Source organism: Scyliorhinus canicula, chromosome 6 (assembly GCF_902713615.1).
Source record: "Scyliorhinus canicula chromosome 6, sScyCan1.1, whole genome shotgun sequence".
In the NCBI taxonomy this organism is placed as follows: Eukaryota; Metazoa; Chordata; class Chondrichthyes; order Carcharhiniformes; family Scyliorhinidae; genus Scyliorhinus; species Scyliorhinus canicula.
Window position 1 is genome coordinate 120,478,396 of NC_052151.1, and position 16,576 is coordinate 120,494,971.

Consider the following 16,576-nt stretch of genomic DNA (forward strand, 5'->3'; position numbering starts at 1 on the left):
CACTGCTTCGTTCCTTCATACACGGAGAGATTATTTGTTTGTTTCTTTATTGTATTTTTATTTCGTATTGTACTTTTTAAAAACAATTATATTTTATTAAGTTAGAATACAAATCTCAGGAAAGAAGTTGGCGATTTATTTATCTAATTAATTATAATTTTTAAGGGCCCTTTAGAGATTCATGGGCCCCTTCTTGGCTCTCCGGGCCCCGATGTACCGGCTGAACCAAGACTACTGCTTGATATCCTTTGAAGTTGCCGACCATCTCAAATCACGAATTGTAACTTTATCTTTAAATTCACACACTCTTGCTGAAAACATGGAATTTCCTTAATTATGCCCGACCCGGGCCCCCCTATTCCACATCCTTCCACTACCTCCCCTGCGTCGTTCCTTTTCATGCACTGCTTATTTGTGTCCTGTTCTCTTTTTTTTCTTATTCCTTTTTATTACTAAAACAGTTGTCTGTGTTTGTTTCTTTATTGCATTTTTATTTGATATAGGGGGCCCACTTCATCAGGGGCCCACTTGCCATCGGGCAAGCTGAAACCCTGGCCAGCCCGCCACTGAATCGTGATAAATGGCGGAGTAGGCTCAAAGGGCCAAAAGGCCTCCTCCTGCACCTATCTTCTATGTATCTATGACTTCGCCCCTCCGTCCCCCTTCCCATCGATTGCAGTTTTGCCGGAGCTCGGGTCAAATGCTTCCTTGACGTCAAAGGCAACCTCAACTCTGGGATTCAGCTAATTTGTCCCTGTTTGAACCAAGATTATGATGAGGTCAGGAGCTGAGTGACCCCAGCTGAACCCAAGCTCAGGCAGGTTATTGACAAAGAATGATGAACGCGAATCCTGCCTTTAAATACAAAGTACCAATTGTGTGTGGGGGGGAAGGGGGAAAGAGGTGAGAATAACGTGTAGAAATGTACCCGATGAATCTCAGCTTCCGAACGAGGAGGAAACAGCACACCTGTGATTATTTGAACGGCGCCATATTTCATCTGGGATAACGGAATGCGCATGTCCGGCTTTGGCAGCAACCTCCGACACTGTGAACATTGCCTCCCCGCAAGAATTAGCTCATTGATAGCGGAACGCAACCATTGTCCTGGGTGGGATCTTGCGTTGCTTCTGTTGACGTGTCCGGACAGGCGCGGGAGCTGCGTCTGCTTTGATTGACAGGTGGCGAAACTATTGTTCTGGTGGAATCTTGTGTTGCTGCGCGGAGCCACGTGCCCGGGCCTGAGGTGTCCCTTTGCAGACCAGCGAGAAGCAAACTCCAGCTGAAAGAACAGTGCAGACCAAAGCCTTCCTGGAGGTAGCAAGATGCCGGGGAAAATTGCAACGGAGGAAATGGCCACGCTTTTCTTGGAGGATGGCTCTTCTTTCAAAGGCAGGCTTTTCGGCGCGACTGCCAGCGTCTCGGGTGAAGTGGGTAAGTTTTATTGCTAGTTCGAGCGTTGGCTTCCTCTCCTCCCCCCGGCAGATTTGCTGAGGTTCAGCTCAAGTCTGTGAATGCACCATTTCCACCAAATTCAGTTTTATAATGACGCCAACGTGGAGTCGGACACCTGCAAAAGATCGAATGGCGAATTAATCTTTATTTCGTTTCTCGGATCACTTGTCCCAGTTCAGCTTTTTAACGAAGGCCCGAAATGTTTAAATGACGATTTATTTTGTCGGGCAATCGATTTATTCTGATATTTTGGTCGCAGTGCTTTGAGAGATCGTGTTTGCGTTCTCGTGGCTTGTATAGAAAAACTCCAGGATTTCTTGAGGATCAGCATGTAACACGTGAAATTCAAATCAGGCAGCATCTGTGGAGTTGGCCTGAAAACATTAACTCTTTCTCTGGACGGATGCTGCCGGATCTGCTAAATATTTCCAGCATTTATTTCAAAAAACCTTTTAGTTTAGATTTCCAGCATCCGCAATCGCTTTGGTGATTTGAAGTTCAAATCCATGTTGTCAGGGCATTGAGGGTCAGCTTTCTCATTCATCTTGTCAGTTTGATTGCCGTTGCTGTGAACATTCAGGGAAGTCTCTATAAACTGCATATACCAAAGCCAATCCATATATTTTTATATTGCATAAATATCAAAAGATTAAGCTAAAATCTTGTATTTAGATTTGCAAAATAATGTTCACCATCACGTTCAAAATTTTTTTTAGAGTACCCAATTATTTTTTCCAATTAAGGGGACATTTAGTGTGGCCAATCCTTCTAACCTGCAAATCTTTGGTTTGTGGGGGTGAGACCCACGCAGACACTGGGAGAATGTGCAAACTCCACATGGACAGTGACCTAGGGCCAGGATTGACAATGTTTATCATCACGTAATTTTATCATCTGCTTCATTATTTAGGCAGTGAATTTTTAAAATTTGAATGTGGAAATATTCTCTTTGGGGATTCTAATGTTGATTGCTGTTTATATATTTAAACAGGCCAAAACAATTTCTTCTTGTGAAAACTGAAATGTTTTGTTTTGGATAAAAGCCTATTTGTTGAAAGAATAGCCATCTAAAGTTGATCAATTCTTAAAGGACTGTATAGGTTTGAAGAAAAAAACATAATTGATGTTTGTGAGCATGTTGCATGTGTTGAACTGGCATTTGCATCAAGAAAGTCTCAAGAATATTTTCTAGTCTCTGCTGATTTGGATGATACTGGAATGGGAGTATTATGATTACTGTTATTATGATTTATCTTTTGTTTTCCGCTCCCTGATGTGGGAAACATCATCCTGTTTCTTGTCTGGTCAGGGAAAGTGCCCATATCAACATTGGTGGCAGCTGTCCCTCAATTTGAGGATGATGTATTTGGGGTTGCCAGTTTCTGACCTGGGTCTTCATCAAGACTTTTAAAAAATAAATTTAGAGTACCCAATTTATTTTTTCCAATTAAGGGGCAATTTAGCATGGCCAATCCACCTAGCCTGCACATCTTTTGGGTTGTGGGGATGAAACCCACGCAGACATGGGGAGAATGTGCAAACTCCACACGGACACTGACCCAGAGCCAGGATCGGACCTGGGAACTCGGCCCAGTGAGGCAGCAATGCTAACCACTGTGACACCGTGCTGCCCTTCATCAAGACTTTGTAACTGAAAGAGTGATGCAGCTTGATGGACAAGTTGTCGCCATTTTGAATGATTGGTAGCATCCTATTCCCAGTTATTAATGTCACTGCTGCTGCAGCGCTTTTGAGTAAAGCTTCAGAATATCTTTGAAGCATTTTGACAATTTGAGTTGAGAAAACAGGACCTGGGAGGTAAGATGTCTGCGTCTTACGATGTAGGTTGATATGAGTTTTTTTGGCCATAGTGCTGGATCTCCTTGTTTTCAGAGAGGTGGCCGCCAAGGTATTGGAAGTGCTTAGCATATTCCAGCGTCTCATCTTCCACATATATGGGAGGTAAGATATCTGCTTGTTAAGGTGTAGGTTGATATGAGTTTTGGTTTGGCAACATATGAAGACAGGTAGAGTTTTTGTATGCAGAATTGAGTTTGAGAGTGGTTTGCAAATCTGATGGAGATTGGCAGGTACCATGGCTGAGGTTAGGTATTTTCTATCTCGGCAGTACTATGTGTGGCAGCACTGTTGCCTCACAGCGCCAGGGACCCAAGTTCGATTCCGACCTTGGGTGACTGTATGGAGTTTGCACATTCTCCCCGTGTCTGCGTGGGTTTCCTCTGGTGCTCTGGTTTCCTCTCTCAGTCCAAAGATATGCGGTTAGATGGGCTGGCTGTGCTAAATCTTAATTATTTATTTATTTGATTTTGTTTTTATCAAATAAATTTAGAGTAACCAATTCATTTTTACCAATTAAAAGGCAATTTAGTGTGGCCAATCCACCTACCCTGCACATCTTTCGGTTGTAGGGGTAAAACCCACGCAAAAACGGGGAGAATGTGCAAACTCCACATGATCAGTGACCCAGGGCCGGGATTGAACCCGGGTCCTCAGCGCCGTAGGCAGCAATGCTAACCACTGTGCCACCGTGCTGCCCCTCTGGGAGTATTAATGTGTATCAAAATGTACTCTGCTTTGGACAAGAGGGAAAAACTTCATAGTTCCAAAACATGATGTATCTCTTCTTGAAAACATGAGACAGCAATGCTAACCGCTGCGCCGCTGTGCTAAATTGCCCCTTGTTGTCCAACGGTTAGATGGGTTATGGGGTTAGGATGAGGGACTGGACCTAGATTGGGATGCTTTTTCGGAGCGTCGGTGCAGTCCAGGCCGAATGGCCTCCTCCACTGTAGGGGTTTTCTGAATTCTGATGCCAGAGGCCAGTTGCGTTGAAATGAATAGGGATTCTTGGGTAGATTGTTAAATAGTATGAGGGCTGTAACATGGCCTCATTATTGCCTCGGATTATGTTTCTCGGATATTCAAAATATTGGCAATCCAGAGGCTTGCAATTTAAAATGAAATGAAAATCGCTTATTGTTACAAGAAGGCTTCAAATGAAATTACTGTGAAAAGCCCCTAGTCGCCACATTCCGGCGCCTGTTCAGGGAGGCTGGTACGGGAATTGAACCGTTCTGCTGGCCTGCCTTGGTCTGCTTTCAAAGCCAGTGATTTAGCCCTGTGCTAAACAGCCCATAGCTTATTGTCACAAGTCAGCTTCAATGAAGTTACTGTCAAAAGCCCCTAGTCGCCATTTACTGAGTCAGGGTTAATGAATACAATGAAGTGTTTCTGGGTTGTTCTTGACACTTTTCTTGGATATGTCTGGCAACAAATACCATGTCAAACGATCCTCTGGAAAGTCAAAACCACACTGTCTCTGGGAGTATTAATTTAAAAAAAAAAATATTTTAAAATAAATTTTAGAGTAATCAATTATTTTTTCCAATTAAGGGGCAATTTAGTGTGGCCAATCTACCTATCCTGCACATCTTTGGGTTGTGGGGGTGAAACCCACGCACAAGACGGGGAGAATGTGCAAACCCCACACGGACAGTGACCCAGGGCCGGGTTTCGAACCCGGGTCCTCAGCGCCGTAGGCAGCAATGCTAACCACTGTGCCACCGTGCTGCCCCTCTGGGAGTATTAATGTGTATCAAAATGTACTCTGCTTTGGACAAGAGGGAAAAACTTCATAGTTCCAAAACATGATGTATCTCTTCTTGAAAATATGCACAATTGCCACATTCCTGAAGTTCAGAGTTCCTATTCCTCCCAAATCAGAGAATCCCTACAGTGTAGAAGGAGGCCAATCAGCCCATTGAGTCTGCACCAACCCTCTGAAAGCACCCTTCTTCGGCTCTATTCCCTGTAACCCCGTCTACACATCCATGGACACTTGAGCAATTTATCATGGCCAATGCGGGCAGCACGGTAGCACAAGTGGATAGCACTGTGGCTTCACAGCGCCAGGGTCCCAGGTTCGATTCTCTGCTGGGTCACTGTCTGTGCGCAGTCTGCAAGTTCCCCCCGTGTCTGCGTGGGTTTCCTCCGGGTGCTCTGGTTTCCTCCCACAGTCCAAAGACGTGCAGGTTAGGTGAATTGGCCATGATAAATTATTCTTGGTGACCAAAAAAGGTTAGCATGGGGTTATTGGGTTACGGGTATAGGGTGGAAGTGAGGGCTTAAGTGGGTCAGTGCAGGCTTGATGGGCCGAATGGCCTCCTGCACTGTATGTTCATCCTCGCCCCGGTCATATGAGTCCTATGCAGCACTTTGAACTGTATGAGGCTAAACCTCGCACAAGAAGAGGAGTTCTCCCTTTCCAGGGCATCCACCCACGTCGTCCCCTCAATCTCCTCACCCAGATCCTCTTCCCATTTACCCTTCACCTCCTCCACCGAGGCCTGCATAACATGGTACACGTCCTGCATAACATGGTACACGTCCAAAATCTTCCCTCCTCCAACCCACACCCCCGAGAGCACCCTGTCCCGAACCCCCCGCGGGGGCAGCACAGGGAACCCCGCCACTTGCCACCTGCCAAATGCCCTAACCTGCATGTACTTGAGCATGTTCCCCGGGGGGAGCCCAAACTTCCCCTCCAACTCACCCAGGCTCGCAAACCTCCCATCTACAAACAGGTCCCTCAACCTCCTAATACCTGCCCTGTGCCAGCTAAGAAACCCCCCATCGACGCTCCCCGGGACAAACCGGTGGTTCCCCCATATCGGGGACTCCATCGAGCCCCCCACCTCCCCCCTATGCCGTTTCCATTGCCCCCAAAAGTTCAGGGTAGCCACCACCACCGGGCACGCAGTATACCTCGTTGGAGGGAGCGGCAACGGCGCCGTTACCAGCGCCTCCAGGCTCGTGTTCACACAGGACGCCATCTCCATCCTCTTCCATGCTGCCCCCTCCCCGTCCATTACCCACTTAAGCACCATTGCTGCATTGGCAGCCCAGTAATACCCACACAGGTTGGGCAGTGCCAGCACCCCCATCCCTGCCCCGCTCCAAAAACACCCTACTCACCCGCGGGGTCCCGTGTGCCCATACAAACCCCGTGATGCTCCTGTTGACCCTCCTAAAAAAGGCCTTCGGGATAAGGATGGGGAGGCACTGGAACAGGAACTAAAACCTCGGGAGCACCGTCATCTTGACGGCCTGCACCCTACCTGCCAGCGACAGCGGCAACATGTCCCATCTTTTAAACTCCTCCTCCATTTGCTCCACCAGCCTTGTGAGGTTAAGCTTGTGCAGGGCCCCCCAGCTCCTGGCCACCTGCACCCCCAAGTACCTAAAGCTCCTCCCTGCCTGCTTCAGTGGGAGCCTACCAATCCCCTCCTCCTGATCCCCCGGGTGCACAACGAACAGCTCGCTCTTACCCAGGTTGAGCTTATACCCAGAAAAGCCTCCAAATTCGCCGAGAATCCTCATCACCTCCGGCATTCCCCCCACCGGGTCCGCCACATACAGCAACAGGTCGTCCGCATAAAGCGACACTCGATGCTCCTCCCCACCCCGCACCAGGCCCCTCCAGTTCCTCGAGTCCCTCAGCGCCATGGCCAGGGGCTCAATTGCCAATGCAAAGAGCAAGGGGGACAGGGGACACCCCTGTCTCGTCCCCCGGTGCAGCCAAAAGTATTCCGACCTCCTCCTATTCGTGGCTACACTCGCCATCGGGGACTCATAGAGCAGCCTCACCCAACGGACAAACCCTCCCCAAACCCAAACCTTTCCAACACCTCCCACAGGTACCCCCACTCAACACTATCAAAGGCCTTTGCCACGTCTAATGCCACCACTATCTCCGCCTCCCCTTCCACAGCCGGCATCATAATGACATTCAGAAGCCTTCGTATGTTGGTATTCAACTGCCTTCCCGTTACAAACCCCGTCTGGTCCTCGTGAATGACCCCCGGCACACAATTCTCTATCCTTGTATCTAAGATCTTCGCCAACAGCTTGGCGTCTACATTTAGCAGCGAGATCGGCTATATGACCCACACTGCAGGGGGTCCTTGTCCCGCTTAAGGATCAAGGAAATCAGCGCCCGTGACACAGTTGGGGGCAAAGCCCCCCCCCCCCCCCCATATGCCTCGTTAAAGGTCCGAACCAACAGGGGGCCCAACAGGTCCGCATACATTTTATAAAATTCGGCCGGAAACCCATCCGGCCCCGGCGCCTTCCCCGACTGCATGCTCCCTATCCCTTTAACCAGCTCCTCCAGCTCAATCGGCGCCCTCAGTCCCTCCCCCCTGCCCCGCCTCCACCTTCGGAAATCGCAGCTTGTCCAAGAAGCGCCCCATTCCCCCCCTCCCCCGGGGGTTCAGACCGGTACAATTCCCCATAAAAGTCCCTAAAGACCCCATTAACATCTACCCCCCTCCGCACCATCTTCCCATCTCTATCCTTCACTCCCCCAATCTCCCTGGCCGCGAGTCGCTTTCGGAGCTGGTGTGCCAGCATCCTACTCGCCTTCTCCCCGTATTCATACACTGCCCCCTGTGCTTTCCTCCACTGAGCTTCCGCCTTTCTGGTGGTCAGTAGATCGAACCTGGCCTGAAGGCTACGCTGCTCCCCCAGCAATCCCTCCTCCGGAGCTTCCGCACATCTCCTGTACACCCTCACCATCTCCCCCACCAATCTCTCCCTCTGCTCCCCCCTCTCCCTATGGTTTCGGATGGAAATCAACTCCCCTCTAATCACCGCCTTCAATGCCTCCCAGACCGTCCCCACTCGGACCTCCCCGTTATCGTTGGCCTCAAGGTACCTCTCGATACACCCCTGAAACCTCCCGCCCACCTCCTCGTCTGCCAGCAGCCCCACCTCCAAGCGCCAGAGCGGGCGCTGGTTCCTCTCCTCCCCTAGCCCGAGGTCCACCCAGTGCGGGGCATGATCCGAAATGGGTATGGCAGAGTATTCGGCATCCTCCACCCTCGACACCAGCCCCCTGCTCAGGACAAAAAAAATCGATCCTGGAATAGGCCTTATGCACATGGGAGAAAAACGAGTACTCCCTGGCCCTTGGCCTCGCAAACCTCCAGGGATCCACCCCTCCCACCTGATCCATAAACCCCCTCAACACCTTAGCCGCCGCCGGCCTCCTACCCGTCCGGGACCTGGATCGATCCAGTGGGGGATCCAGCACCGTGTGAAAGCCCCCCCCCCCCACAATCAGGCCCCCCACCTCCAGATCCGGAATGCGGCCCAACATGCGCCGCATAAACCCAGCATCGTCCCAGTTCGGGGCGTAGACATTCACCAGTACCACCCGCTCCCCCTGCAGCTTTCCACTCACCATCACATACCTGCCGCCACTGTCAGCCACCACCTTTGACGCCTCAAACGACACCCTCTTTCCCACCAGGATCGCCACCCCCCGATTCTTCACATCCAGCCCTGAATGAAATACTTGGCCCACCCATCCCTTCCCAGCTCCCCGCACTCCCAGTTTACCTCCCTGCCTGAACCCGTCCACCAGACCTATACAAAAAGACATCGCCCCACCCACCCTGAAGCCAACACACATCCTGCATGAAACAGAGAACCTCCCCTCCAAAAAATAGACACAGTTACATTTACATACAATACCCCCATCCCTGACCCTCAGTTTGAGTCCAATTTCTCGGCCTGCACAAAGGCCCACGCCTCCTCCGGGGACTCAAAATAATGGTGACAGTCCTTGTAGGTGACCCACAGACGCGCCGGCTGTAACATGCCAAACTTCACACTCTGTCTGTGGAGCACCGCCGTCGTCAGGTTGTACCCGGCCCTCTGCTTAGCCACCTCCGCACTCCAGTCCTGGTAGATCTGCACCACCGTGTTCTCCCACTTGCTGCTCCGCTCCCTCTTGGCCCACCGAAGCGCGCACTCCCGGTCAACGAACCGGTGGAACCGCACCAGCACCGCCCGTGGCAGCTCATTCGGTTTGGGCCTCCTGGCCAGTATTCTGTGGGCCCCCTCCAGCTCCAGGGGCCCCTGGAAGGACCCAGCTCCCATCAGCGAGTTCAACAAAACGGCCACATAGGCCGCCAGGTCTAGCCCCTCCGTGAGGCCCAGGATCTGTAAAATTTCTCCGCCTTGACTGGTTCTCCATCTCCTCGAACCGCTCCTGCCACTTTTTATGGAGCGCCTCGTGCATCTCCACCTTCCCCGCGAGGGCCGCAGCCTCATCCTCTCTTTCGGAGGCCTGTTGCTGCAGCTCCCGGATTGCGGCCCCCTGGGCTGTCTGAGTCTCCAGCAGCTTACCGGTGGTAGCCTTCAGCGACTCCAGCAGCTCCACCTTAAGCTCCTGAAAGCAGCGCTGAAGAGTCTCCTGCTGCTCCTGCGCCCACTGCCTCCACTCTTCGAGGGCTCCGCCGGCCGCCATTTTGTTTTCCTTCCCCCGCTTTTCCAGAGGCTTTTCTGCTCGCCCCACTCCTGGTCCAGACCATAGAACCCTGGGGATCTACTGCAGACCCCATCCCACGTCGGGAATCGTCGATCAAGCACCGCTGGGGGCCCTAAAAAGAGCCCAAAAGTCCGTTTCTAGGGGGAGCTGCCGAACGTGCGGCTTAGCTCCGAATAGCCACAACCGGAAGTCCTCAAGCTTTGCATATCATGTTGACCAGCATATTATTGCATTTTTTGGCGTTTCCCATCCCACCATATGTCATTTTTCCACCTGGTTTTGCCTTTGGGTGTCAGCCGTGAGTTGTTGGAATGCTGCCTCCTTGGGCTGTTCTGCCATGCAATGAAGGCTGCTCATTTGTGTTCAAGGAGGTCACATATTTCAGCATTTTTAATTGAACCAGTGCTGGTGACAACAATGCTCTGGGCGCAGGAGTTGAGTCCAGGTGACTGTTTGATCCCAAAATTCTGAGATTGAGTTAAATGTCTGGATTATTCCGTTGGTCGTGAGCTACACTTGAAATTCCTCTCTTCAGTGGAGTTGCTTCACGGCTCAGACTTTGATCATCTTCCTCTTGGGCCTTTTGGTATCTTGGTGCTAATTGGATGTTCATCACTGACTGAACAAGTCTATGATCTGTCCGGCAGATATCAGTCACCTGCGTGGATCGAGTGATGTAGACATTGTCTACATCTTTGGCATGGAATAATACTGGGATGCCTCCATGTGGTTTTTCTAGTTGTCTTTCTGGCAGAAGGGGTGTTTGCTATAAGTGAGGCCTTGTCAGTGTGAGGACACTCTTTACGTTGGCTTTATTGCTCCCCACTGCAGTCACGGCTACCCCGGCATTGAAGTTGCTTAAAAGGATGATCTATTCTCTTGGGAAGGCAGTAGAGCATCTTCAAGATGAGAATGGAACATTTTCTCAGCATTATCTGAGCCTGTAATTGTGGCACAAGCGTTGGTGATGGTGACAAATTGATTGAAGTGTCACAAATCTTTCGTTTGGGCAGTTCTGGCAGTGTATCTGGATGGCAAAACAAACTAAGTGGACACTAGCGACACTCTCGGCCTTTCCTTTCCAACTGTGTCTCTCCAGGAAGATGGGTCTTAATGAGGGTGGCACAGGAGTACAGTAGTTAGCACTGTTGCTTCACAGCGCCAGGTTTGTTTCCTGGCTTGGGTCACTGTCTGTGTGGAGTCTGTACCTTCTCCCCATCTCTGCATGGGTTTCCTCTGGGTGCTCCGGTTTCCTCCCACAATTCCCGAAAGACATGCTTGTTGGGTGATTTGGACATTCTGAATACTTTGAGCTCAATGAGATGCCTGGGTGCAAGCCAATTATAACATTTAAAAGACAGACTTTTGGGTGTAAATGCAGGGCAAAAACTACAGTACATGCTGGTTTCTGCAGTCTTTTATACCTATTCATTTGTTTGAAAATAACTTCTTATTACAAATTTTGTCTCCACTTGCATTGTTACATCAGTTAGCGGTTTTGATTTGGGTCATGCCATCAAGTAACATTGGAGTGCCATTTCCAGCTGCAGTATTGTTAAAATGTTGCCATCACTTATATTCTATCATTGCTGATGATATTGTTACTCAGTAATTAGTGTTTTACTTGGAGCTTATGGGCAAAATATAGTTGACGAAGTTAACTAAAATCAAATGATTGGAATCGGAGTTTCCATAAATTTCCAGTTAAGCTGAAGTTGTGTAATTAATTTGAGTTAGCAAAGACATTCTCTGGATTCTGACATTGGATGACAGACTGCAGTGTTGGCTAATGTAACTGTTTAATAATTTAAGAGCTCTGTTGAGATGAGTAATTCTCATAATATCGATTGTCATAAATAATTGTAAAAATAGAGCAGAGGTGTGCAGTGAATGCTCCACAAGTGTACTGCAAAATAAGAGGGCCGAACGGCAGCAGAGTGGCTAGTAAAGTTGCGTCACAACTCCAGGGTCTGAGGTTCGATTCCCGGATTGGGTGACTGTGGAGTTTGCACTTTGCCTGCAGAATTAACAGAATTGCACATTCAGATGTGCCGATTCCCAAATCAGAACTATGAGCCAGCTGCAGCTTACAGCGCCTGTACTTAAAGCTGCATATGCTATAATAGAAAGGCCAGGTATGTGATTAAATATTAGGAATTTCACCCCCTGAAATGCACTGGGCACATACATACATTTTAGATATTTTAACAAAGCTTTTTTTTTTAAATTTAGATTACCCAATTATTTTTTCCAATTAAGGGGCAATATAGCATGGCCAATCCACCTACTCTGCACATTTTTGGGTTGTGGGGGCGAAACCCACGCAGACACGGGGAGAATGTGCAAACTCCACACGGACAGTGACCCAGAGCCGGGAGGCGGTTGTGCTAACCACTAGGCCACCGTGCTGCCCCTATTTTAACAAAGCTAATCAATTGTAGCAGGAACAGAACCGATGGACACAAAGATGCACAAACACAATACCAAATGATAATTAATTCAATATAGGCTATTTATCTTAGAGGAAGGTTCCTCCATAATTGGAAAAAATGAATTGGGTACTCTAAATTTAAAAAAAAAGAAGATTCCTTGGACAAGCACTGCGCGGTTTTCTTGATTGGCTCAGCACGCTTGAGTTGCTGTTTGTAAGCTGGAAGTAGGATTCTTGACTTGTGGTCGGATTTTCCAAAGTGTGGTCAGGGAATGGAGCGGTGGACACCTTTGATGCTCGTGTAGCAGTGGTCCAGGGTGCTTGCACCTCTGAGGGGGCAGGTGATATGTTGATGGATGTCAGCAAGCACATGGGTAACGGGTGAATGGAACGTGGTGAGTTAGAACAGGAGAAGTAAGAGTTTTGGGTGGTTTTAAATTAATGTGAGAGGACGCCCAGAAGTGGAATGAGACCGGTCTAGCGGTTATGAAATGAAATGAAAATCGCTTATTGTCACGAGTAGGCTTCAGTGAAGTTACTGTGAAAAGCCCCTAGTCGCCACATTCCGGCGCCTGATGGGGGAGGCTGGTACGGGAATTGAACCGTGCTGCTGGCCTGCCTCGGTCTGCTTTCAAAGCCAGCGATTTAGCCCAGTGTGCTAAACCTTATAAAGGTATGGGTCTGCATTTCAGCAGTAGATGAGCTGTGGCAGGGACGGGGTTAGGTGAAGTTGCAATAGTTGGTCTTTGTGATGGTACAGATGGGTGGATATGTAGTTATAACAATCTGGTTTAGCCTCGGGCAGTTGCTGAGTAGGCGGATGAAATCAGTGATTAAAGAATAGAATTGATGGTGGGGACCGAAAATAGAGGCTTTGGTTTTTGTCAATATTTAATTGAAGGAAGTCTCTGCTTATCCAACACAAGATATTGGGTAAACAGTCTTAACAATTCAGAGATGATGATGGGGCTGAGAGAATGTTCTATAATGTCTGGAGTGGAACTAATGAAGTACATTGAGATCTAGTGTAAGGAGAGTAAGTTCCAGTTTGCCTACTCTATTGGTGTATGTTGATCTTGTGCTTCATAGGAAAATAACAACGTTGTCAATTATTAATACCCATTTATTTCAAACTCGATTATATTTGTATTTCTGAAGTTCTGTTCTTCAATTGCAAAGGGTTTCATTTATTACAACTTGATTTATTGGAATTCCTGCTTGGACCAGTTAAAAAGGCTAATGCTGATTGCAATTTGCATTGGCATTTCAAGGATGAGGGTAGGGAAAGAGGAGGAACATGCTGTGCTGAGTGCAAAATCACACAAAGCAGGTTGTGATGTCCTGAAAAGGAAATAGCAGTGGGTGTAAATTATTTCCCACCAAAAATTCTTCTAATATCATAACAACAATATCATCGGGAGAAAATAAAACCCCTTGGAATCAAATGGCAGTGAAAGAAATAATGAACAAGATATAGTTAACAGTGCAGAAATTACTTGGAGAGTTTAACCACCCTGTATGATGCTGCTGTGAAACTACTTTGGCTATTTTACTCGATCATACTGCTAGATAAATGCAAGTTGTTCTTGAATAGCAAATTTCTATAGTTGCTGGTAATTTGAAATAAAACCGAAAAAAACTTCAAACATTCAGCAAACCAGATAATAATCTTTATTGTCACAAGTAGGCTGATATTAACACTGCAGTGAAGTTACTGTGAAAAGCCTGAGCTGCCACATTCTGACGCCTGTTTGGGTACAGAGAGGGAGAATTCAGAATTTGCAATTCTGAATTGCTAACAGCATGTCTTTCGGGACTTGTGGGAGGAACCAGAACAGGCCGAACAAACCTTTATTTTATTTGTCCTATTCTATATTTGTGCCTTGCACCATCGTTCCTTTTATTATTTAATCACTACTGCCTCCCACCCTATCACAGATTTGCCCTTTTTGTTCTACCCCCCTCCCCCCATTTCTTGCCTCTGTACTTGCTTTAAAAACTATTATACTGTATCTCTTTCCCTTGTACAACTCAAATGTTGCACTGACCTGAAATGATAACTCTGTTACTCTCTACAGATGCTGCCTAAATCTAGCACTTTCTGTTTTCTTTATTGTTGGAAGAGTTTAAACAGCCAGTGCAATTATTATTTCTTGGAGGGTTTACCCAGAAAGGGCATTTAAAACAAACCGTTTAAATTACACACTGCAAATGTGCTGTGACTTCCATGACCATCTGCTTCCTTCCACAAGAAGTGAAAATTCATACGTTACCGGGGAGGTTTTTACAGGTGACTTGGTTGCCAGTTGCAGACCTGCAATACAGTTTGGAGGAAGAATTGGAGCAAAGCCTGGAAACAATACTTTGTTAAAAGGCTAACAGTTACTTTTACTTAATTATAATGTCTAAAGACAAGCAAGTGTATTTACCTACTTATTGATATGTAGTTATCAATGTAAATAGCTTGAGTAACATATTTTCCTTTCAGTTTTCCAGACTGGAATGGTTGGTTATCCGGAGGCCTTGACTGATCCATCATATTATTGTCAGATCCTTGTCCTTACCTATCCATTAATCGGGAACTATGGCGTACCAAAGGATGAAGAGGATGAACATGGACTCAGCAAGGTGCATGTTTTCCAGTGAACTATTGTGTACATTCATACCGTTCGAGCTAGTCCATAACCAGTACAATATAAAGTTAACTGTTCTCCATGAGTAGAGGTAATCTGCTTTGTTCCGGGTCAACTTTTAACAAATCATTCAGTTATGAATGGTGCTGACCTGGCTTTAAGTTCCCTGCTTTTCTTGAGTGCAGCAAATTGTGTCTCAAAAGAAAAAAATACCTTTGTATTGTCATGAGAATGTCACTTTAAGAAATATTTGTCTTCTCAAGTGCCTGCAGTGATGTCATTGTGTCGGTGGAGTTGGGCTCTGCTCTGCTTTTTACTTTTGCTTTGAGCTGGAAGCTGTTTTTGGCTCTTGAGTTCTAGTTTCGTTTTCAGTTGGGGAGCTGCATTCAAACGAAGGAAGTATTTTTTCTCTCTCGCTCTCTCTCTCTCTCTCTCTCTCTCTCTCTCTCTCTCTCTCTCTCTCTCTCTCTCTCTCTCTACTAAAGAATGTCTCCAGATCACTTGATGATTTCAAAGTAATACCTGTTTCTGTGAGGAATGCAAACCTACTGCCTTTGTTAAAAAGGATTTTTGACTTATGGATGTTGTTAGGAAAGTTATTAAGGATTACCTATAGAGTATTGTATCGGTGAGGAGCATCAGTGTTGGTAGTTGATAGGATGTTTACTGTGTGTTTATAAAATGTTAACTGGATTCATAGAATGTAAAATGTTTTAGTTTAAACATACTTTAGATCTCTGTTGCATCACACCTGTAAAGTAGGCCCTTGTGCTCCCCATAACCAAAATCTATTAAAGGTTGTGGGTCAGGTGAACTCCATGATCTCTAAACTCCATGTTCTCTAAACCCTAACCCATAATAGTATATGCTCTTTATGACACCGGTTGTCTTAATGCAGCAAATGAAGTAATTTTTGAAGTATGAGCATCATTATAATGTAGGAATTGGTACATATATAATAATACCGTATCTAATTAATTCAGTAAAAGCATAAGAATATGAACACAAAAATTGAAGCAGAAATATGTCACTTTGGAACTTTTGAACCTGTTTCATCATTCGGTAAGATTATGCCAGATTCTACATCAACCAATTTCGCACCCTATCCCATCCCTATATCCTTTGGTTTCTTTAGTATCCAAAAGTTATCTATCTCTGTCTCAAATTTAATATACTCAAGCGCAGAACATCCTTCCCTCTCCGATAGATATTTCTAAAGATTTGCTCTTTGAATGAAGAAAGTTCTCCCCATCTGGGTACTGAACAGCCGTCCTCTTATTCTGAGATCTCCCGCTCCATTCTCCCAGAATCTACCTGGTTAAGCTGTGTTTCAATTAGACCACCTCATTCTATAGTCTTAGGACAGGAATTTCAAACTCTGGCATGTGGACCTCTGAGGTGTGGGAGACCTCTCGAGGGGCTACATAGGCAAAATTGTCTGATGGTAAATTTTGGGTTCAATGCAGTATTTTCCCCACACATCTTGCATTCAGTTATCATAATTTTAATGATTGGAAGATTTTAGGAAAATTGGATTATAAATATAGTGGGCGATTTAACGGTTAAAAGCCTGGGGTTAGTGTTTGCAGAGCATCCGTGTTTTTAGCAGCCAGAAGATGAAATTCATGAAGGAATGTGTCTATCAGTCTGGGCTAATGCACAGTGGTTTGACTGGAAATTGATGTACTTTTAATGTGCAGT

The 16,576-nt window shown here is 46.9% G+C and overlaps 1 protein-coding gene across 3 annotated transcripts in view; it reads left to right on the forward strand.

The window, feature by feature from the left end:
• The first annotated feature begins 1,016 nt into the window (after positions 1-1,016).
• cad (carbamoyl-phosphate synthetase 2, aspartate transcarbamylase, and dihydroorotase) overlaps positions 1,017-16,576 on the forward strand; it is a 125,198-nt gene continuing 109,638 nt past the window's right edge. For 2 of the 3 annotated variants that reach the window (XM_038800015.1, XM_038800018.1), the window contains exons 1-2: positions 1,017-1,434; positions 14,731-14,870. In XM_038800015.1, coding sequence (XP_038655943.1) covers positions 1,326-1,434; positions 14,731-14,870 — 249 coding nt within the window. In that variant the 5' untranslated portion in view covers positions 1,017-1,325. The remainder of the gene's footprint in view (positions 1,435-14,730; positions 14,871-16,576) is intronic. The other variant, XM_038800017.1, reaches the window with a different exon arrangement.